The sequence below is a fragment of the Typopeltis vanoorti genome, chromosome 20 (assembly GCF_054136105.1).
Source record: "Typopeltis vanoorti isolate ZY-2024b chromosome 20, IOZ_Tvanoo_1.0, whole genome shotgun sequence".
NCBI classification, from domain to species: Eukaryota; Metazoa; Arthropoda; class Arachnida; order Uropygi; family Thelyphonidae; genus Typopeltis; species Typopeltis vanoorti.
The window spans coordinates 13,569,002-13,593,544 of NC_143568.1; the positions used below are offsets into that span (position 1 = coordinate 13,569,002).

The 24,543-nt window shown below is 36.2% G+C and overlaps 1 protein-coding gene across 2 annotated transcripts in view; it reads left to right on the plus strand.

The window, feature by feature from the left end:
- Nucleotides 1-24,543, plus strand: part of Sec71 (ADP ribosylation factor guanine nucleotide exchange factor Sec71) — a 581,865-nt gene that overhangs the window by 175,359 nt on the left and 381,963 nt on the right. For both annotated transcript variants that reach the window (XM_090410617.1, XM_090410618.1), the window contains exons 13-14: nucleotides 5,590-5,767; nucleotides 16,375-16,486. In XM_090410617.1, the coding sequence (XP_090266743.1) occupies nucleotides 5,590-5,767; nucleotides 16,375-16,486 (290 nt within the window). The remainder of the gene's footprint in view (nucleotides 1-5,589; nucleotides 5,768-16,374; nucleotides 16,487-24,543) is intronic.

The window sequence follows — 24,543 nt, forward strand, 5'->3', positions numbered from 1 at the left end:
GACACAATGAAAAAGGAAAAGTTGGTCCTTGTTGGGAATCTAAATAGCAGAGTAGGAAATGATTGTGAGACGCACAAAAATATTTTGGGAAAATTTGGAGAAAAGAGCAAAGCTAATAATAATGGCAAATATCTGTTGGATTTCAGCTCAGGACATGGACTGGTTATTACTAACACCATGTTCCAACATAAAAATGTGCACAAATTCACATGGAGAGAAGAGGCAAGGAATAAGAAAAGTCTCATTGACTATGTTATTGTTGATAGTGATGTTTTCTCCCTGGTGTAGGACACCAGAGTGTACAGAGGATTTGAAATTGGAAGTGATCACTATTTAGTCTTGAGCAGGATAAAATTGAATTTCATATTGAAAAGAATAACATTTAAGAAAGTTTTAATGCGAATAAAAGTTGAGCAGCTCTCAGATGTGAACTGTAGATTAAAATACACAAAGATTATTGAAGATAAATTGAAAGAGTTTGAGAACAGGAATCAAACCTTGGAGATTCAGTGGCAAACTCTGAAGAAAGCATTGATTGATTCTGCCAGACAGCCATGTGGTGAGGTTGTCTGCGAGGATAAAAAAAATCAGAACTCCCTGGTGGACACAGGAAGTTAAAGAGGCAGTGAAGGAAAAGAAAGCATATCAAAAGTTCCTGTCAAATAAGTCAGCTTGTGCTCTTAGAGAATACAGAGACAAATGTAAGAAAGCTAAACAGTTTGTAAAACTAGCTAAACAAAAGTCATGGGAGGACTTTGGCAAGAACATAGAAAATAAATATCAAGAAGGTGGCAAAATATTCTGGAGTTTGTTGAAGAAGCTTAGGAATGGAGGAAAGAGTGCTGTAAAAGGAGTCAGAGATGATAAAGGTGACATGAAAACAGGAGAAAAATATATCCTTGAAGTATGGAGTAATTACTTTGAAAAACTGCTAAATGAAACAAGCAGTGATGACAGCACAGTGGTAAAAAACACTGACTAGGCATGCAGTCAGGAATACATAACTATACTTGAAGTAGAAAAAAAGCCATCAAAGGCTTGAAATGTGGCAAGGCCACCATACCACCATACTTCACCATACCACCACAATACCACCATACTTCAGCATTTCTGGTCGATGATATTCGACCAGAAATGCTGAAGTATGGTGGTATAAGAGTCTTACAGTGGCTGCACTGCATAGTTCAGAAAGTCCGGACAGAGGGATGAATTCCTGATGATTGGAGTTTAGCGCTCATCGTACCCATGTATAAAAAGGGAAATAAAACTGAATGTGAGAATTACAGAGGTATTTCCCTACTGAGTCTTCCTGGCAAGATCTATGCAAGCTTACAAGCTACGCTTTCAGAAACAAACACCAAAATCACTAAAATATAGAAATTTAAAAAAATTGCAAAAAATAGTAAGAAAGGACTATCAAGATTCTTGGGATAGATATATCGGCAATATTGAAAATGACATATGAGGGTAGTTCCATAAGTTTCCAGCCTGACTAACTTTTAGAGGTGATGGAAAGAAAACAGCTGTGTCAGTTTTCAACATGATCTCTCTTTACTTCAGCAGACTTTTCATATCTTTGAATTAACGTTTATATGGAATTGAAAAAATAGTCTGTACTTTTGTCTGCAAAATGGCCTAAAACTGCAACTTTTACCTCATTATCATCTGCAAATTTTCTTCCTCGAAGGACTTTCTTCAGTTTCGACAAGAGGTAGTAGTCACTGGGTGCTAGATCTAAGCTGTATGGTGGGTGTTCAATCTCCTGGAAGCCACAGTCCTTCACTGCAGCCTTCACGACAATAGCCATATAGACTGGAGCATTGTCATGAAGCATGGCAGTTTGTGCAGGAGCGAAACATAATATTCTGCACTGAAAAATACCCCATTCATGGCGGTGTTCCTTTCCTTGAAGTCAATCAAGAGAATTCCCTGCAATCCCCAAAGATAGATTGTTGCCATTATCTTCTTGGTGGACTGAATGACCTTAGATTTTCTTGGTGGTGCTTCGCCTGGTTTGCATCACTCCATGAATTTCCTTTTGGAAAGAGGATCATAATAAAGGACCATGGTTTCATCATTGATGACAACGGATTCCAGCACTTCCCTCTGATTCCCTTTGCAAAGCTCTAAAAACTTGTGTGGGAACAAGTCATACGATGCTCCTACTGAACTGAAGAGAGAAGTCGGGGCACCCACCTTGCACTGACCTTCGTGACGTGAAGTTTCTTGTGAATGATGCAAAAGACGGCTGTTATAGAAAGCCTCAACCTTGCTGAGATTTCTTTTAGTTTCAGCAGTCTGTCATTGAGCAGTTCCACCTCAACAAGAGAGACATTATTCTCAGTCATCACTTCCACAGGCCAGCCATCATGAAGATTATCTTCAATGCTCTCTTCCACAGGTGAAACTGTTTAGCCCATTCCTTCATGGTGGAATATGAAAAAGATGCTTCCCCATAAACACCATCCAATGACTGTTTGATAGCACTTGGAGAAAGCCCTTCTTTGGTGGAAAAACTTTTACACAGCATGGTATACTCAATTTTTAACATTACAGTTGCTTAGCGTACTACGCTTTAGTCAAATGAGTGCCTCCAGCTGAATGACTTAGGTACAGAGTTGAAACTGGTACACTAAGCTCCCAATAGATGGTGCTATTTGTTACACATAGCATTTTAAAATTGTTGCAAACTTTGTATGTCAGGCCAGAAACCTTTGGAACCTACCTTGTACACGGCTGCCAAACCTTTGCTTATAAATTAATGAAACATTTGAATAAATCAGAAAAAGATGTAGCAGAAATTTCAGGTATCTCAAAAGAAGAATGGATACATTACAAACAACTAATTTTACAATCCATCGATTGGTAATGAAGAAATAGAAAATAAAAATGTAGGTAATACAGGAATAGACCTGTTGTAGAATTTAATTTACAGACCCACCTAGCATTCATAGATGAAATTGGAAGAAGCTTTATCAACAACAAAAAATAGAAAAGCAGCAGGAACAGATGGAATTACCACAGAGGTAATTAAGTATAATGATATCTCTCAAAATAAGATTCTTCACCTGTTAAGTAGTTGTTGGATTACCTGCAGTATACCCAAGAATGGAAAAAAAGCTAAAATAATATCAGTTTTTAAGAAGGGAAATAGAAGTTTATGTGAAAATTACAGAAATATTAGCTTATTAAATACATCATATAAATTATATAGGAAAATTTTAAATAAAAGACTTGTGACTACTGCTGATAGTTTGTTATTAAAAGAACAGGCTGGATTTAGGAAGGGTAGAAATTGCACTGATGTATTCATGCTAAAACTTAAGCATGAATACATCATCAGTATATTGCACTATTTTCTACTCATAGAAAAAAAAGATGAGAATTTAATTTACAGACCCAACTAGCATTCATAGATTATGAAAAAATCCTTTGACTGAGCTAACAGAAAAAATATTATGGAATATAACAGAAGACCAAGGCTATCCAACACAGTTATTAAATACAGTTAAGAGCCTATGTTACAATATAACCCCAATCATAAATATCAATGAATGCAAAGCAGAAGAAATAGAAACTAATCAGGGAGTCCAACAAGGATGTAGCCTTTCTCCTACCTATTATATAGTAAAACATACACACGTAAACTACAGTAATTAAATTTTTAATAAGTAAATATTTCATCCTAAGTATCTTAGGACATCATCAGTATAGTTATTTCAAACAGTACTAGGAATAACATAAAGTTAGGGCGCATGCTTACAATGGAATCCCACTATGCGTGCAGTAGCGTGTTATAGAATTAAATTAAAATATATCTGATATAAAATAAATTAGATTAAATTAAAATGAAATAACATACATAAATTTATTTTATGCAATTAAGGATGACAAGACTTTAGGTTAGTAAGAATGTCATTATGGTTTAAATTGGGTCTGTGACATAGGGCTTCAGCACTTTCTTTATATAAATGCTCATATTTGTATAAGAATATGTAGAAGTTCGGTGTTTTTTCCATTGGATCCTATGGTTTGGGTTTTCAACTGTGTGTTGTGTGAGGCCAGATTTATGTGGTTTGATAAGACAGATATGGTCTTCATGTTCAGAGATGCATTTACTAATAGATCCTCCTGTCTGTCCGTAGAAAGACATCTTACAGGAACATGAAACTTTGCAAACGCCAGTTAGCATCAAAGGTGAAAGTTTGTCTTTAGGAGAAGGTTTCTGGATTTACACATCCAATGAAAACAAGATGGTTCCATCTCCACTTCTGTCTATCGTAAGCCGATGTTTTCAGGTCTTTACATTCACAATTTATCTGCTCACCATTTATCTCAAAAATATGGCATCATTAAATTATTAGTAGCAACAGCACACAGATTTTGCTCCTCCAAAGTACCTTTAAACCAAGAATTGGAAATCATCAAAAATACAGCCATACTAAATGGATACAATCCAAAAACTACTCAAAAAATCATCAGTCACTTCCCCACACATATCATCCTAGACAAGAACAAGCCTTTAGGATTCCCATATCACATGTCAAAAGCATCTCCGAACATCTGTCAAAAATTATGAAGAAATACAAAAAAATAGAAAAACTTGCTGCTACCTATAAACCAATCAGCCAGATCTATAAGATTTCCACTTGATATCCACTTGAATTTTATAATTTTTGCATCGCCAAACCGAAGCCCTTTGGGTCTTTATTTTAGTAAATAACATTTGCACTGACCGAGAGTTCGCTTACGAAAAATACACCTCTCCGGCATTTCAAGTTCCTTAGTATTGAAAGAGAGTTTTTGCTCTCTTAAGGTTTCTGCCTGATCTATGACAAAAACCAACCAGTTTGAAACAGCTGTCAGGCCAGTGAAATCTTAAAAAATTGACCAAATAAGAAAGCAAATATATGGACGCCTGGGCAGCATCCATGTTTTCTAAGGTGGTCCGCACTAGGGCGACTTGTAAATGCAGGTGGGCATATTCCCATAAGCTCTCTGGTCAACTTATTTTTATGAAATTTTCATAGTTTCTACATTCGCTTTGAAATAATCCTGGATCTAATATGGACGCCTGGGCAACATCCATGTTTAATAAGGTGGTCCGCACTAGGGCGTATTCCCGTAAGCTCTCTGGTCAACTTATTTTTATGAAATTTTCATAGGTTCTACATTTGCTTTGAAATAATCCTGGATCTAATATCCACTTAATTTTTATACATTTTGTATTGCTGAACTGAAGCCTTTTGGCTCTTTATTATAGTAAATAAATTAACATCAAATATTTTTCATTTGTAATACTTAAGTTTGGTTTCTCAGATTTGTTTTTTACTGTTGAATGTAAAAGAAATTCTCACATAATTTTCTTTCATCTGCTATATAAAATTTGCTTAATTTTGCCAGAGTACTAATGTATTGTGTTGAGATTATTATCCATGTCTCCCTTTCTTTCCTTGAGATATTAGCAACTATTGTATGAGAGATTAAAATAAGTAAAATACACAGATCAAATTGAAGCACTTTATATTAACTGAATATTTCATACTGTAGTATTTTTGTGAAATATGTACTAACCTGCATTCTATATAGGTTCAGAACGCCAGAAAGAAATAGATGAAATAGATTCAGGAAAAGGCACAATAACTAGTTATGGCAGTACAAATTCTCTTAGTTCAACATCAAGTTCAGTAGCTGTCCCTCCAGATAATCCAGAACAGTTTGAAGTCTTAAAACAGCAAAAAGAAATTATAGAACAGGGCATTGAATTGTAAGTTTATGTAAACATTATGAAGCATTATAGAACTCGATTTTATTCTTTGAAAGAAAGAAAATCTACAGAGCTATCCAGCATTTTAAATATTTTTCTGCTACTTGATTTCTGGCACTTTCATTTATATTGTAAGGTAATGTGTGTGTGGGGGAGTTTGATAGTTAGTACTTTGTTGATAATACATTCATTTAATTTTTCTGTTTATAATTATTGATTTAATCATTTCTGACTTCAGTGAAGAACTGCAAGGACTAAGTAGTTCTCTAGAGAGTAGAAATGGGAGGAGAAAAATTATCATAATCAGTGGGATATGTGGGTGACAAGTTTTGTTATCAGGTTGTGTGGTTCTAAACTTGCAATGAGAAAGATTGTAATAACATCTGATGAAATTACTGATGATGAGATGACAGGATGGCATAGGAGATCTAAGGAACTTAAAGGTACTTGGCACATAATAAACTAAAATATGAATACATTTCCATAAGGAAAACGTTTATTGAAAAATGTGGAATCAAAATATTTAAGATAGAAACTGTCCATCACCATGGGGTGCTTAAGGGTCCAAGCTGTATAACTGAGAGGAGACCTCCACGTAGCCTTTAAAGGAATACAGAGAACTGATCAGACTTCTGACCTAATGTCCAATCCTCACCTTCTTGTGGTGCACCCTGTTAGGATCTACCTGGATACTAAATGAACAAGGATGGGATGGCAATTTGGGATATTGCCGACCAATTTGTATTCTTATTGGCTTAAACCAAAATAAAAAAAAAAAATATGCTACAACATGACAGAATTTCATGCCAGCTGGGGCATTGCTCAGTTAAACAAGGACCCCGTTGTTTTTGCAAGGGTACCTGGGCAAACAGCGAAAAGTCAGCTACCGGAACAAATCCTAAAACCCACCCCAACTCAACATCACCAAAGTTCAAGATCGGTAATATCAACATAAGAGGGCTGAATGGCAAAGAAATTGAGCTAGCTGAGGAATTGGATAAGTACCAGATTGACATAATAGCGGTGACTGAAACAAAAAAAAAAAAAAGGAAAAAACTTGTGAGATCTTTCTGATATAATACAAAATGTTATATTCAGGCAATGACAGTCAAGGAAAAGGAGTAGCCATAGTATTCAACACTAAATACGAGGCTAATCTTCTTGAATGGCAGGCAGTCTCAAGTAGAGTGATGTGGGCAAATATGAGAATGGGAAACTGGACAATGAGACTTATTTGTGCCTATGGTCCCACAGAAGGTTCTACTAAGGTAGAAGTGGAGGAATTTTTTGAGGCTTTAGAAAAAACAACTGACCCAATGAAAAAGGAAAAGTTGGTCCTTGTTGGGGATATAAATAGCAGAGTAGGAAATGATTGCGAGACGCACAAAAATATTTTGGGAAAATTTGGAGAAAAGAGCAAAGCTAATAATAATGGCATATACCTGCTGGATTTTTTGCACAGGACATGGTCTAGTTATTACTGACACAGGTGAAATTCTTAGATTTCTGCTTTGAATTGAAACTTATATGAATAAGCATATATTTACTAATATTCGTTAAGCACCTAAATACGCATGAAGCACATTTTTATGTTAGTACAATGTTCCAACATAAAAATGTTTAAAAAAATTCTCATGGAGAGAGGAGGCAAGGAATAAGAAAAGTCTCATTGACTATGTTATTAAAATAAAAAACTTTTATTGTTAAAAGACCAGAAGAAAAATGATAAAATATACAAAAAGCCAACAAGTTTCACTAGCCACTGTCTAGCATTTTCAAGGCTGAACTGCTGTGAAAACAAATTCATTAAGTTACATGTAAAACATACACTTTATTAACTGTTAGGCCGTTACATTTGGTCATTCGTGTTTGATGGTGTGCATGTGTTCGAATGCTTCGGTCAGAATCCGGTACATGACCACGTGTTGTGTAGTTTTTTGCATATTGTAGTTCTGTTGAACTGAGAGAGAGAGATGATGAGATATTTCCATATGTCTTTAAGAATAATACCTTGATTTCTATTTAAATTATTGCTCATGTTAGAAGATTAATTGGAGTTAAACAGCACTGAAAAAGGATTTTAATCCTTTTCCTTTTAACTTGTTGCTATAATGTGTGGGAATTTCAGTCAATATTAAATTAAAGAAAAATGGTATTAGTCTTTATATTACTTTCTAAATAATATAAAGATTAATACCATTTTTCTTTAATTTAATATTGACTGAAATGAAAGAAATCACTGATTGAGAGACATTTTGTTCAAAAAATATGGTCTTCACTTTTTTGTTATTATCTAGTTTTGCTTTCTTTTATGCAGGTGTGAATTTTTCAAAATCATGCCTTCTTCATGTAGTCAGTTTTATTTTAAATCTAATCATTCTTTACTTTAATATTTCACCTTGGTTTATTATTTTATGATCATGTTTTGTTTATCCTCGCTATGCAGGATTTGTATGATAATTTCCCCTTGGTTTACTCTTGTATTACAAAAAAAAAAAAGGAGGGGGAGGGAGGAATTCATTTGAAAGTAATCCTTTTTATTTCATGGAATAAAATGTTATTAATAAATAGGATATAATCAGTATGTATGCTTTTGTTAATACCAGTATTACAATGATTGTTTCATGGTACATTTCAACAGAATAATATTTTAAATCTTAATTTCTTTGGCACTGTGACCAGGTAAAATAAAAAAATGTATGAATGTTTATAGCTATAAACATATATCAGAATGAGATTAATTTGAGTTAGGTATATATTGAGAACCAGGATTTTTTCATTCTGTAATATGTTGCCTGTGATATATTGCACTATGTTTGATCTCTCTTGTTGGTCAACCCATTGTATACTCTTTCATATTCCATTTCTTTCACGTTTCATTGCTGCTAAGAGATGATATGTAGCTCAAATCATGTTCATAGTTTCGAATTAGTCATTGATTTCCGTTGCATTAGGTGGGCATCCATAACTACATCTCTGCTGTCTCCTTAACTTTTTTTTATAACTGTAGTATGATATTGTCAGTCATATGAAAAGGCTATGCCCAAATTGGCTAAGCCCCAGAAATAAGGCTTCTCTTTTTTTTGTGTTCTTTTCCTTGGACAAAAAGCAAATACCTCATCATCATCATCAAATTCCTGCCATGTACCCTCGAGGGGGTGTACAGGAAAATGCAGTCATGAAAAAGCTTCCATGACCACTGCGTTATTGTAACCACTGTGTTATTTTAGCAACAGTGAGTCCCACTGTCTCCCTAACTCCATTCCTCTGTCTCTCTCAATATTCTAATCCCCAGTATGTCCATTTTCTACCTGTGCTGCTGATCCTTATAAATTCCAAATCTTTCCATCCTTAGAACAGCACTCTCATTTTTGGTGCTGTGTGCCAAAAACCTGCCATAAAATTCTTAAGGCTGTCAAGAAGAGGGCAGTTCAGCTAATTAATAATCCTTCTCTCACAAACTCAATTTAATCACTATCTTACATGTAATCTTTCCACAGGTACTTTCATGGCCATTGTTTCATTGAACTAGGCATTATTCACCCCCATCCAAAATGCTGCGAAACTTTGGAATACATTGTGCATCATGCAGAAGCGATATCTGAGGGAAAAAGTAGTTCCAAAATTCACCACAGTGAGGTTTGTAAACACCAAATGCATGGAATTTGTGTATCACACAACTTGGTATTTTCCAGGAAGGTTTATAAAAAATGGACAGGATTTTTTTCCTTCATTCTGCTGGTCGTTAATACTGTCCACAGTGATGGCACTAACGTTGGCCCTATGTGTTTTGATTCTAAAACTGGACTGTCTAAATGATTGCAATGCTGTTGCCTCACTCTGCAAATTTCATCACCTGAACAAATGATGACGAGGTCCACTATCTCCATTTGCTCTGTGATGAATGATTAGTCATTTTGAAGAACAGGATCATTGGGAGTTAGACCAAGCAGAGGTCGTAAGCTAGTCAGTTAAGAACAAGTGAATGAAGTTGCTATTGTTGTTGTGGAGCAAGCCATGAACAACAGCATTGGTTCCTGCAGTGCTTGTGCTGTATTATCAAGATACATGGATATGCCTTACACAGCTGTCTGGAAAATTCTGTGAAAGATTCTGTATTTATACCTATTCAAAATAACCTGACACAGGTGTTTTAGAGTGGAGTTGGATGCTGCATGGCCATGGATGATTTTGTGGGGAAATGAGGCTCCCTTTCACCTGAACAGTTTCATTCAGGTGAAAGGGAGCCTCATTTCCCCACAATTGTTGGGTATGCAGAACCTTCATGCAATCCAACAAACTCCTTTACACAAAGTTGCAGTCTGGTGCAGGTTTACAGCTTCATTTATCATTGAACTATTCTTTGAGGACATTTACCAGTCAGGGCCTGTGACCTGCTCAATTACTGCTGAGCGCTATCACAATATGATAAACAATATTATTGTGCCACAGTTACAGTGCATGTGCATGGATTCAATCATTTTCATGATAGGTACTATTGATCCATACTGGAGGTTTGAGACCATTTCACGAAAGCCAGTGATCAGCCATGTGTTTTGACCCCCCCCATGACTCCTGGCTCTGGGGATTGCTCAAAGGTAGGGTTTATTGGGATCATCCTGAAAACTTGCCAGCACTGAAAGACAGCAAACATCAGTCCCAACCAGATGCATTTTGCCCATTAAACACACTTTACAAAGGATGCAGTTTGTTATTATTTTTATTCAAAATTATTTTTATTTTTCAAAATAATCTCCCTTAAGACTAATACATTTATTCCAGCGATGCTCAGCACCATTATCCCGTCCCTGTAGTGGTTCTGGCACATCGAACAATATAGCCCATGAATGCATTAATGGAAGTGAATGAAAATGTGTTATTTATGCTTGTGCCACTTTTCTCCTTCTTACACACTCAGAAAAATTACAACATCTACATTTGGTATCTCATACAGCACCCATTGTGATGAATTTTGGAGTCCCCCCCAGATATTGCTTCTGCATGATGCACAATCCATTCCTGAAAAGTTTCACAGCATTTGGATCACTGGGTGGCTCTCCACAAGGCCTTAAACAGGGATACTTCTAATTTTGATCACCCTGTACATTAGTGAACAGAGAAGTAATATCAAAACTGATGATATCAGAATTGGTCAAGTTAGATTTTTTATTAATCTTTTAAAGTGCAGAGAATTATTAATAAATGAAGGAGAGTTGCCTGTGAGGAAGGGTGAAGTGATTTGGATAATGCTTGTTCAATTTTGTAAGTGGGTAATTTTATAAATTTACGTTATTAATTATTATAAATTAATATAATGAATAATTTACATTATCTGTTATTGTTTATTAAAGGATATTTAATTTTTATTGAAAGAGGTTTTTCTGAAAAATGGAAAAGAAGTTATTTATTTTATTTTATTTTTGTTGTTTTTATTTTGCTAATTGCTCGTTTAAATCATAGAGATATAAATCTGTTTTCATTCCATGAAAGAGGAATAATTAAATAAAAAAACTGTGCATTATTGCTATTCATCTTCCCTATAATAGTTGTTCAAGAATGAATTATGATTGTTACATAAGCAAAGTGGATAAATCCAGCATTATTTCAAAGCCGGATGTAGGAACTATTAAAGTTTCGTTAAGTTGACCAGAGAGCTTGTGGAATATATTCCTTGACATCGCCGAGTTGATTTAGTGTTGACTGCTTAAAAGACATAGGCACTGCCCAAGCTTCCATATATTTGCTGTTTATTAGGCCATTTTGATAAGGTTTCACTGGTCTGACAGCTGTTTTGAACTGGTTGGTTCTCTTAAGAGAGAGCAAAAAAAACTCTCGTTCAGTACTAAAGAACTTGGAATGTCAGAGAAATGTATTTTTCGTAAGCTAACTCTTGGTCAGTGTATAAAAGTAATTAATAAAATGAAGAGTCAAAAGGCTTCGGTTCAGCAATGCAAAATTACACACGCAAAGTGGATATTAGATCCAGTTATTATTTCAAAGCCAAATATATAAACTGTGAAAGTTTCGTAAGTGGTTGACTTACAAAACTTTCATAGTTTCTGCATTTGGCACTTTGTTTATGTAATTTTGCATCACTGAACTGAAGTCTTTTGGCTCCTCATTCTAGTAATTATGGTTGTAATATTTAAATTGTATTTTCAACAGCTGTCCAGTTACATAATGCTCATCAACAAAATAAATATGAGGGTGGTTTGAAAAGTTCTCGGCCTAACAATAAAAAAACCAATTCATAATTTCAAAATTATTTTTATTTTTCAAAATAATCTCCCTTAAGACTAATACATTTATTCCAGCGATGCTCAGCACCATTATCCCGTCCCTGTAGTGGTTCTCAGTAAGATCTGCAAAATACCCCTCTACAGCTGCAATTACCTCTTGATTCGAAGAAAAACGCTGACCAGTGAGGAAGAGTTTTAGTTTTGGAAAGAGATAGAAGTCAGAGGGAGCCAAATCTGGGGAATAGGGTGGATGTTCCAACAATTCATAGTGCAGATCCCTTAATTTTCCCGTTGCCAAAACACCTTTGTATGCAGGTGATTGTCCTGATGAAAGGTGATTTTTTTTTTTTTTTTTTTCTCTTCTGCAAACCGGGTCTTTTCTCACGAATTTTTTCATCTAGTCTGGTTAAAAGATCGGAATAATATTCCTCAGTTATTGTTTTACCCTTTTCAAGATAATTGATAAAAATAATGCCTTTAGCATCCCAAAACACCGATGCCCTGACCTTTCCTACTGATGGAATCCTCTGAACATCCAACTTTTGACTGCTGTTTGGATTCTGGTGTGTAATGGTGAAACCAAGTCTCATCCATAGTAATAAATCGATGCACAAAATCAGTTTTATTCTTATTATTTGTACGGCTATTTTAGCCTGTTTCTGTTTAGGAGTTTCCCCTTATTTTAAATATATTGGCTTTTTACTCAAAAAATTTTTAGAGCATTATAAGTGTATTTTAGAGGTAAATATATGCAGACTAATAGAGGAAGAAATTTTGCACATATCTTGTTAGGATGTCTTCATTCTCCATACTTCTGCTGTTAGGCCGATAAAAGGGGTGGGGGGTTGTTTGAGGCAAGGTGGGAAGATTAAATTAGAAAACCCTGGTTTTTTAAAATAATATATATACATATACTGGGTGATTTAAAAGTAACAGAAAAAGTAAAAATTCAATACTTCGAAAAGTATAGACAGTAGAACGATGTGGTTTTCACAGAAATGCACAGAAAGACATGTTTTTTTTTTTAATAATGAAAAATTTTATTACTAGAAGTTACATTTGCCACCGACAGGTGGCGCTTCAGTTGTGTCAGTAGTTTGTGCAGTGGCGCAGCACAGTTCGCAACGCAGCTAGGATTACAAATGTTCAATGTGATGGCCATCATTCATGAGAATGGACGTCAGACGTGGTATGACACCCTGCACAGCATCGAAGAAGGTTTCACCTGTCACATGATGGCGAATAGCTTCTTTCAACATGGGGCCAATGATATCGGCCAACCTCTGTACATCTGTAACTTCAAGTAGCTGCATAACCAAAAGTCACAAGGTGTAAGGTCTGGAGATCTTGGTGGCTATTCGTGTGCGAAAGAACGACTGAGGACACGGGCATCGCCAAATGTCGATTGCAGCAGGTACTGGACAGGACCTGTGATGTGCGGAGGTGCTCCATCCAGCATGAATGTTACACTATGGAGTGCTTGCCTCTCTTGTAAGGAGGGAATGATGCTGTCTCTTAAAAGCGCTGCATAACGCTCACCTGTGACAGAAACAGTTCGAAATATACCGCTGTGGACTTCCTCAAAGAAAAAGGGGGGCCCTGTAATTAATGACGCAGTGAACCCACACCATGCTGTCACCTGTGGCTGATGCAAAGGGGTTTCCACAATCGCGTGCGGGTTCTCTCTTGCCCAGATGCGGCAGTTGTGCGCATTTACACTGCCATTAAGCGAAAAGTGCACCTCGTCAGTCCACAGGACATTTGACAGCCAGTCTGCATCGTTTTCCATCTGTTGAAAAGCCCAATTTGCAAATTCATGATGTCTCTCGAAATTGGTTGGTTTCAGTTCCTGTACGTGTTGGATTTTGTAAGGATACCTCTTGAGGATGATCCTGAATGATTGCCACACAGTTCCATAAAAAATGCCAGTTCGTCTTGAAATTTCATGCACACTGCATTCCCCATGTGCAGAAGCTGCCGATTGTGTGTCGGTCTCGTGTTCGACCTCGTGCACAACTGCAATAGTTTTTTTGGGTCTCCCATTTCTTGCACGTGCTTCCAAACTGCCAGTGTCCTCAAACCTTTTCATCATAGCTATCAGTGAGGAACAAGACATCGGTCCCTTTCCACTTCTAATACTCCGCATCGAACTATAGGTGCGCAAAGCCACACTTGCACATTCGGAGTTCTGATAATATAGCTTAACTAAAAGTGCTTTATCTCATAACGATAACATGCCTCACCTTGGCAGAACATTTAATTTCTGTAATAAACGTTAAATGTTGAAAGTTTAACTTCAGTATTCACTACATCTGAAATTTATGTACCTCACGGTTTAAATAGTGACAGGTAGCAGTTCCATGATCGCTACAGCACCACCTATCGGTGACAAATGTAACTATCCTGGCAATAAAATTTTTCGTTATTAAAAAATATCCCATGTCTTTCTGTGTACTTCCGTGAAAACCGCATCATGCTACTGTCTATACTTTTCGAATTATTGAATTTTTACTTTTTCTGTGACTTTTGGATCACCACTATATATTATTATATTTAAGGGCGCTACTTTGAGAAAAGGAGGGGATTTATGGGAAACAGGGCCAGGGGAGAGTTAATGGGGTGCGAGACATTTCAATCATGTATCGTCATCTGAACATTTCGGGAAAAAGTGTAGGGCTATGTCATGATGTATCTGCCTTAGAGGGACTTTTGTTTTCGCTTATTGGTCAGAGTCGTGACCTAATTTTTATGTTGAGGAGCTTCCAATACTCGAAAATTAGGTAGGGTCGATGGATGTTGATTGAATTTTCGTGACATTTTATGACTATTGTTTCATTATCTTGTTTGTCTATTATTATGACCTTGTGAATTTGCAGGGTATGTTTCTGTTCAAGGGCGTGAACTGCTATTTCTGTCTTCCCCGTACTCTGTATTTTATTTTTCTCTTTGATGTTGCGTTTTTTTGTGCTTAAATGTTCTGAAATAAGGATGTTACAGTCACAGAAGTGTTCTTGTAGTCTAGCCCATAAAGACCTGATGGTACACAGGTTCTACACTTTTCCCAAAATGTTCTGATGATGTTACACGATCGAAACGGCTCGCACCCCTTTAATGCTCTCCCCCGGCCCTGTTTCTAATAAATCCCTTCCTTTTCCGAAAGTAGTGCCCTTAAATATAATAATATATATATATATTATTTAAAAAAAAAACAAAAACGGTTTTCTAATTTAATCTTCCCACCTTGCCTCAAACAACCTCCCCCCACGTTTCCTTCCCCCTTTATCGGCCTAAGAGTAGAAATATGGAGAACGAAGACATCCAAACAAGGTATGTGCAAAATTTCTTCCTCTATTAGTCTGCATATATTTACCTCTGAAATACACTTATAATGCCCTAAAAAATTCTTGAGTAAAAAGCCAATGCATTTAAAATAAGGGGACACTCCTAGATGGAAACAGGCTAAAATAGCCATATAAATAATAGTTTTTTAAGAGAAGTAACAGGCATTTTTCCAGAAATAATACCTAGTTTTATTCTTGTTAAAATGCTCCAAGCACTGTTCGGAGATTTTCATGCGAGTGCATTTTTGATCTGCCGTGAGCAAGCATGGCACCCATCTTGTGAAAACCTTTTTCATATGCAATTTTTCATGCAAAATATATCCTACACATTGTTTTGAAATGCCTACAGTCTCCGCAATTTCACACACTTTGACTTGCTGGTCATTCAATACCATATTGTGCAATTGATCAATGATTTCTTGTGTTGTTACACTTTTTGAATGTCCTTCACGTGGATCATCTTCTGGGCTGGTATACGGCCACGTTTAAACTTGGCAGCCCATTTCTTAATTGTCGAGAATGAAGGAGAAGAGTGCCCATAAACTTCCATGAACTTTGAATGAATTTCTTTAGGGGTTAAACCTTCTTTTATGAAGAATTTTATAACTACATGAAACTCAATTTTATCCATTGCAAGTGATATAATTGAGTGTTCTGAACACTTTTGCTTCAGACAGCTGTATAAAACAAACTACTTGATAGAATGACTTGCAACTTCACATGGATGCTTATGACAGATGTACCGACTTAGAAAAAAAAAAAAATCTTCCCAATAGTGTTGCCATCTATGGTCAAGGCCGAGAACTTTTCACACCACCCTCCCATGATGCCCAGAATCAATAGTCAGAATAAACAGTTTTAAGATTCTGATTAAAACTTTTCCTTCATTGTATCATTCATTCATTCGCGACTCATAATGAAAACTGCTTTGCTTTGGATGTCTCTTTAGGCTATTTTCTTCAAACGCATAAAGAATATATGTAGTTTTATCACTGAAAATTTTTTAATTGGAATGCTTTATTTTTAGATTTAATCGGAAACCAAAACGAGGAATTGCTTTTCTGCAAGATCATGAATTACTTGGCCCAACACCATGGGATATAGCAGAATTTTTCCATACAGAAGACAGATTGGATAAAGTGAGTAATAGTAATAATCACTTAGTACAGAATCTACTGAACTCTTCTTAAAGCTGTCCTTATAATTACTTCTATTGTTGATTTTAGTTTAACATCAAATTCCTGCCATGTACCCTCACAAAAGGATGTGCAGGAAATTACATGAAAAATATATATCATTACTAACTTCCTGTATATAATTTTCTTCCAAATCAGTCTGTTGCCTGTCAAGACTCCAACATTATCAGATCTTATATTTCTATTGTCTATTGCACTTTTTACTGTATCAATCCACCGATGTCTTGGTCTTCCTCTAGGTCTTTTTCCTGCCAACCTGGCAGAGTACACTTGTTCTATTAATCTTTCTTCTTCCATTCTGTGACCATACCACCTGAGATTAGCTCTGCTAACAAATTCCTGAATGCTGACAATGCCAAGTTCTTTTTTAATATGATATTGCCATTCATGCAATCTGTTCATGCCCCTAATCTTTCTTAGCACTCTCATATCAGTGGTTCCTAGGCTTTGGTCAAGTGTTTTACTTCTGACCCAGCTCTCAGTTCCATAAGTTAAAACTGTATTGAACGCTTTCTTGTATACAGCTAATTTAGTATTTTGACTAATTTCTCTCATATTCAATATAAATTTATTCAGTTGACTTCCTACCATACCAGCTTTGTTCATTCTGTTGTCTATTTCCATATTTAATTTACCATCTTCATTAAAAATCATGCCTAAGTAGCTGAAATGTTTTACTTGTTCATTCTATAGGTTCTCCAGTCACAATGCAGTTGATATTTTCAGTGCTTCTGCCTATTTGCATTGTCTTTGTCTTGTTATTGCTGACCTTCATACTATATTTATTACAACAGTTATTCAGTTTAGTCAGGGAATCTTGCAGACTTGTAGCAGATTTATTTAGAAGTATAACATCACCCCCATAAAGCAAAGAGCTGACATTAACATCTTCAATTTTGATATCGGGGTGCTTAAGGGTCGAAGCTGTATAACTGAGAGGAGACCTCCACATAGCCTTTAAAGGAATGCGGAGAACCGACCAGGGCTTCTGACCTAATGTCCAATCCTCACCTTCTCGTGGTGCACCCTGTTGGGTATCTACTTTGATACTGAACGAACGAGGATGGGCTGGCAATTTGGGATTTAGCCGACCAAATTGTATTCTTATTGGTTAAACCAAAATAAAAAATGATGGTACAACATGACAAAATTTCATGCCGGCTGGGGCATCGCCCGGTTAAACAAGGCCCCCGTTGTTTTCGCCAGGGAACCAGGGCGAACAGCGAAAAGTCAGCTACTGGAACAAATCTGAAAACAAACCCCAACTCAACATCACCAGAGTTAAAGATCGGTACTATCAATGTAAGAAGCCTGAATGGCAAAGAAATGGAGCTAGCTGAGGAATTAGATAAGTACCAGATCGACATAATAGGGGTGACTGAAACAAAAAAGACCAAAACTGGTGAGATCTTTCTGAGCAAGAAATACAAAATGTTATATTCAGGCAATGACAATCAAGGAAAAGAAGGAGTAGCCATAGTATTCAACACAAAATACGAGGCTAATCTTCTTGAATGGCAGTCAGTCTCAAGTAGAGTAATGGGGGCAAATATGAGAATGGGGAACTGGACAATGAGACTTATTTGTGCCTATGGTCCCACAGAAGGTTCTACTAAGGTAGAAGTGGAGGAATTTTTTGAGGCTTTAGAAAAAGCAACTGACACAATGAAAAAGGAAAAGTTGGTCCTTGTTGGGGATCTAAATAGTAGAGTAGGAAATGATTGTGAGACATACAAAAATATTTTGGGAAAATTTGGAGAAAAGAGCAAAGCTAATAATAATGGCAAATATCTGTTGGATTTCTGCTCAGGACATGGACTGGTTATTACTAACACCATGTTCCAACATAAAAATGTGCACAAATTCACATGGAGAGAAGAGGCTAGGAATAAGAAAAGTCTCATTGACTATGTTATTGTTGATAGTGATGTTTTCTCCCTGGTGCAGGACACCAGAGTGTACAGAGGATTTGAAATTGGAAGTGATCACTATTTAGTCTTGAGCAGAATAAAATTGAATTTCATATTGAAAAGAATAACATGTAAGAAAGTTTTAAAGCGAATAAAAGTTGAGCAGCTCTCAGATGTGAACTGTAGACTAAAATACAGAAATATTATTGAAAAGAAAATGAAAGAGTTTGAGAACAGGAATCAAACCTTGGAGATTCAGTGGCAATCTCTGAAGGAAACATTGATTGATTCTGCCAGAGAGGCATGTGGTGAGGTTGTGTGCAAGGATAAAAAAAATCAGAACTCCCTGGTGGACACAGGAAGTTAAAGAGGCAGTGAAGGAAAAGAAGAAAGCATATCAAAAGTTCCTAGCAAATAAGTCAGCTTTTACTCTTACAGAATACAGAGACAAATGTAAGAAAGCTAAACAGTGTGTAAAACTAGCTAAACAAAAGTCATGGGAGGACTTTGGCAAGAATATAGAAAATAAATATCAAGAAGGTGGCAAAATATTCTGGAGGTTGTTGAAGAAGCTTAGGAATGGAGGAAAGAGTGCTATAAAAGGAATTAGAGATGATAAAGGTGAAATGAAAACAGGAAAAAAAGATATCCTTGAAGTATGGAGTAATTACTTTGAAAAACTGCTAAATGAAACAAGCAGTGATGACAGCACAGTGATAAAAAACACTGACCAGGCATGCAGTCAGAAATACATATCCATACTTGAAGTAGAAAAAGCCATCAAAGGCTTGAAATGTGGAAAGGCAGCAGGAGTAGATGATATTCGACCAGAAATGCTGAAGTATGGTGGTATAAGAGTCTTACAGTGGCTGCACTGCATAGTTCAGAAAGCCTGGACAGAGGGACGAATTCCCGATGATTGGAGTAGAGCTGTCATAGTACCCATATATAAAAAGGGAAATAAAACTGAATGTGAGAATTACAGAGGTATTTCCCTACTGAGTGTTCCTGGCAAGATCTATGGAAGTATACTTGAGAAACGGTTGAGAAGAATTGTGGAAAAAAAGCTTGGTGAAGAACAAGCTGGATTCAGGCCAAATAGAGGCTGTCAGGATCAGATCTTCACTTGACGACAAATAGTCGAGAAAGCATGGGAATATAACAAAGATCTGTATTTAAGTTTCGTCGATTTGGAAAAGGCATATGACAAGGTGCCAAGAGAGAAGCTATTCAATACGCTGCAGTTATATGGTGTGAATGGGGCATTATATCAAGCAATACTTAGTCTTTATTTGAGTTGTGAGTCAGCAGTTAGAATTGAAGGAAGTACAGGAAGATGGTTTAATGTTAAATCTGGTGTGAGACAAGGATGTACATTATCCCCTCTGTTATTCATTATCTATATGGATCACATTATGAAGGAATGTGGTATTAAACCTGATATCAAAATTGGAGATGTTAATGTCAGCTCTTTGCTTTATGCGGATGATGTTATACTTCTAAATAAATCCGCTACAAGTCTGCAAGATTCTCTGACTAAATTGAATAGCTGTTGTAATAGATATGGTATGAAGGTCAGCAATAAAAAGACAAAGACAATGAAAATAGGCAGAATCATTGAAAATGTCAACTGTGTTGTGAATGGAGAACCTGTGGAACAAGTAAAACATTTCAGCTACTTAGGCACAATTTTTACTGAAGATGGTAAACTAAATATAGAAATAGACAACAGAATCAGCAAAGCTGGTATCGTGGGAAGTCAATTGAATAAATTCATATGGAATAAGAAAGAAATTAGTCGGAACACTAAATTAGCTGTATACAAGACAGTGTTCAAACCAGTTTTAACTTATGGATCTGAGAGCTGGGTCAGAAGTAAAACACTTGACCAAAGACTAGAGACCGCAGATATGAGAGTCCTGAGAAAGATTAGAGGCGTGAACAGATGGCATCAATGGCAATATCATATTAAAAATGAGGATATTAGGAAAGAACTTGACATTGTCAGCATCCAGGAATGCGTTAGCAGAGCTAATCTCAGATGGTATGGTCACTTAAATAGAATGGGAGAGGAAAAATTAGCAAAACAAGTGTTCTCTGCCAGGTTGGCAGGAAAACGACCCAGAGGAAGACCAAGATATAGGTGGATTGATACGGTACAAAGTGCCTTAGACGATAGAAATATAAGATCTGATAATGTTGGAGTCTTGACAAGTAACAGACTGATTTGGAGGAAAATTGTAGATAGGAAGTTAGTAATGATGTAATTTTTTCATGTAGTACTGTCATATCCTGTACACCCCTTGAGGGTACATGGCAGGAATTTGATGATGATGATGATGATGAATTTTGCTATCAGGTTTAATACCACTTTCCTTCATAATGTGATCCATATAGATAATGAATAACAGAGGGGATAATGTACATCCTTGTCTGACCCCAGATTTAATATTAAGCCATCTTCCTGTACTTCCTTCAATTCTAACTGCTGACTTATGACTCAAATAAAGACTAAGTATTGCTTGATATAATGCCCCATTGACACCATATAACTGCAGCGTATTGAATAGCTTCTCTCTTGGCACCTTGTCATATGCCTTTTCCAAATTGACAAAACTTAAATACAGATCTTTGTTATATTCCCATGCTTTCTCGACTATTTGTCGTAAAGTGAAGATCTGATCCTGACAGCATCTATTTGGCCTGAATCCAGCTTGTTCTTCACCATTCTCTTCCACAATCCTTCTGACCGTTTCTCAATTATACTTGCATAAATCTTGCCAGGAACACTCAGTAGGGAAATACCTCTGTAATTCTCACATTCAGTTTTATTTCCCTTTTTATATATTTGTTACTATGAGAACTCTACTTCAATCATCGGGAATTCGTTCCTCTGTCCAGGCCTGTTGAACTATGCAGTGCAGCCACTGTAAGACTTTCATACCTCCATACTTGAATATTTCTGGTCGAATATTATCTACTGCTCTCTTTCCACATTTCAGGCTTTTGATGGCTTTTTCTACTTCACATATGGATATGTATTCCTGAGTGCATCCCTGTTGAGTGTTTTTTACCAGTGTGCTGTCACTCACTGTTTCATTTAACAACTTTTCGAAGTAATTACTCCACACTTCTAGTTTTCATGTCACCTTTATCATCTCTAATTCCTTTTACAGCACTCTTTCCTCCATTTCTGAGCTTCTTCAACAACCTCCAGAATATCTTGCCACCTTCTTGATATATATTTTCTGTATTCAAGGTTTGGTTCCAAAGTCTTCCCATGACTTTTGTATAGCTAGTTTTACACAGTGTTTAGTTTTCTTACATTCTGTCTCTGTATTCTCTAAAGCACAAGCTGACTTATTTGCCAGTAACTTTTGATTTGCTTTCTTCTTTTCCTTCACTGCCTCCTTAACTTCCTGTGTCCACCATGGAGTTCTGATTTTTCTTTCCTTGCAGACAACCTCACCACATGCCTCTCTGGCTGAATCAATCAGTGTGCCACCGAATCTCCAAAGTTTGGTTCCTGTTCTCAAACTCTTTCATTTTTTATTCAATAATGTTTGCGTGTTTTCGTCTATGGTTCACATCTGAGAGCTGCTCAACTTTTATTTGCATTAAAACTTTCTTAGCTTTTCTTCTTTTCAACATGAAATTCAATTTTATTCTGCTCAAGACTAAATGGTGATCACTTCCAATTTCAAATCCTCTGTACACTCTGGTATCCTTCACCATGGAGAAAACATTACTGTTGACAATAACATGGTCAATGAGACAGTTCGTATTCCTTACCTCTTCTCTCCATGTGAATTTATGCACATTTTTATGTTGGAACATGTGTTAGTAATAACCAGTCCATGTCCTGAGCAGAAATCCAACAGGTATTTGCCAGTATTATTAGCTTTGCTCTTTTTGACAAATTTTTTCAAAATATTTTTGTATGTGTCACAATCATTTCCTACTCTACTATTTAGATCCCCAACAAGGACCAACTTATCCTTGTTCATTGTGTCAGTTCCTTTTTCTAAAGCATCAAAAAATTCCTCCACTTCTACCTTAGTTGAACCTTCTGTGGGACCGTAGGCACAAATAAGTCTCATTGTCCATTTCCCCATTCTGATATTTCCCCACATCACTCTTCTTGTGACTGCCTGCAATTCAAGAAGATTAGCCTTGTATTTAGTTTTGAATACTAAGTCCTGAGTGGCTGTATTGGTGGAACTGGATGTATTTCTCATGTTCAGAAATTCTGATATTAACTGGCCTGCCTGTTTGACCTTAGTAGGATAGTTTCAACTTCAAGGAACCCGATAGACACCGAGTAGGTCTATGAAATGTGGCTCGTCTTTGGTGGAGCAGATGAGGGATGCCAATTTTCATATGTGGTCTGTTGGTGGTTGTAATGTTGCATTTCCTTTGGATTTTTGTCAGTTTTTCAGATATGCCTTGCATATATGGAATGGTGATAGATCTTGAGTAATCTCTGCTCTGAAGGGGAAGAGGATTGCAGCTGTAAGGTTTTAATATTTTTTTGGATTTTTTGGGGTATTGTAGCCATTAGCTAAGAAAGTGTTTAGTGTCTAAATTATCTCTACTCACACATTCTTGAATGCTAACAATGTCAAGTTCCTTTCTAATAGCTTCATTTTTAGTGTGATTCTGCAATTGATGCCATCTTTTCACTTTCCTAATATTTCTCAGAACTCTGATATCTGTGGTCTTTGATATTATTTTATTTCTATCTCAACTCTCAGATCTTCAAGTTAAAATTGCTTTTGAATGTCTTGAAATTTGGTGGGCAAGGTTGAGATGCATAGTATACAATTAATGGAGAAATTTTATGGGAGGTGATGAGAAATCTGAGAGTGATGGTGGACAGAGACTCGAAGTTTAGGAATCACATTGCTAAAATTGTAGGAACAGATTATGACAATAATGAGGAGGACATTGACATGCAGAAGTAAAGAGGTTATGGTTCCCTTTTATAAGGCTTGGATCAGGCCTCATATGGTTTTCAGAGGGATGAGGATGAATTGGAGAAGGTCCACAGATGGTTTACTACGTTATTGTCAAATTTATGGAATGTCAAATAGGATTTGTGGAGGTCTCCTTCTATGTATCTAGCTTTCACTTTGAGGAAGAAGACAACCCTACCCTCTTTGCATTCTTCCTTCTCTTCAAGGATTAGGCATTTGCTTGTTCCATTCCGGCTTCACGGGTATTTCCATCTTATTACTGGTCTCCCCCCCCCTTTGCTCTATATCTATCCACCTCTTTTGGTAGTCGATATCTTTCCATCCTTAATAGATATTTTTTTCATTTCTCTATATTCCTTGTTCTTTTCATTTATGTTATAAATATGTAGTTCTTTCCTGTTGTATTCATTTCTTGTATGGTTCTAATTTTGTGCATACTTTAATTGTTCTTAAATATCTCATCTCTGCAGCTTATGTTTCTGAACCATATAACAGAGTGGGAGTATCCATTATTTTGTAAAATTTTAGTTGTTTCTTGTCTTGTTTTTTTATTGTGTCCTTTTAATTGTCCCCCCGATTTTCTGAATCTTTATCTTTTAGATATATTAATACGCAGCCTAAATAATTAAACTGTCATCAGTTCTATTATTTTATTTTATTTAACTATTTTTGATCTAGCATGATTCTGACCTTTAAATTCCATGAGTTTTGTTTTCTTTGGTGAAATTACTATTGGGATATTTCATTTAATTTGTAAACTGATTTCTGTAGGTAATCTTCATTGTCTTCTAATATAATCTAATCATGCAAGAAGTGAACATAAACCGGTTGTATATTGGCTGAAAAATTTTAATAATAGAAATAAAGTAAAATAACACCAACAAGTTTCGGCAACTTGGTTTGTCTGCATGAGGATGTATAAAAGTGATACAAAACAACTTAAATTGTTTGTGAAGGAATAAACCGAATACAAATATATTTTTTTTACAAATTCAGAAGAATGCGTACATCAAACGCATGGAGCATGTATGATATCAATTGTTATGCAGGAACGTTCTGTAATTATCAGCGAAATTAAACTCTGGTGTACTTAGTGATCTTATGAGGGTCTTCT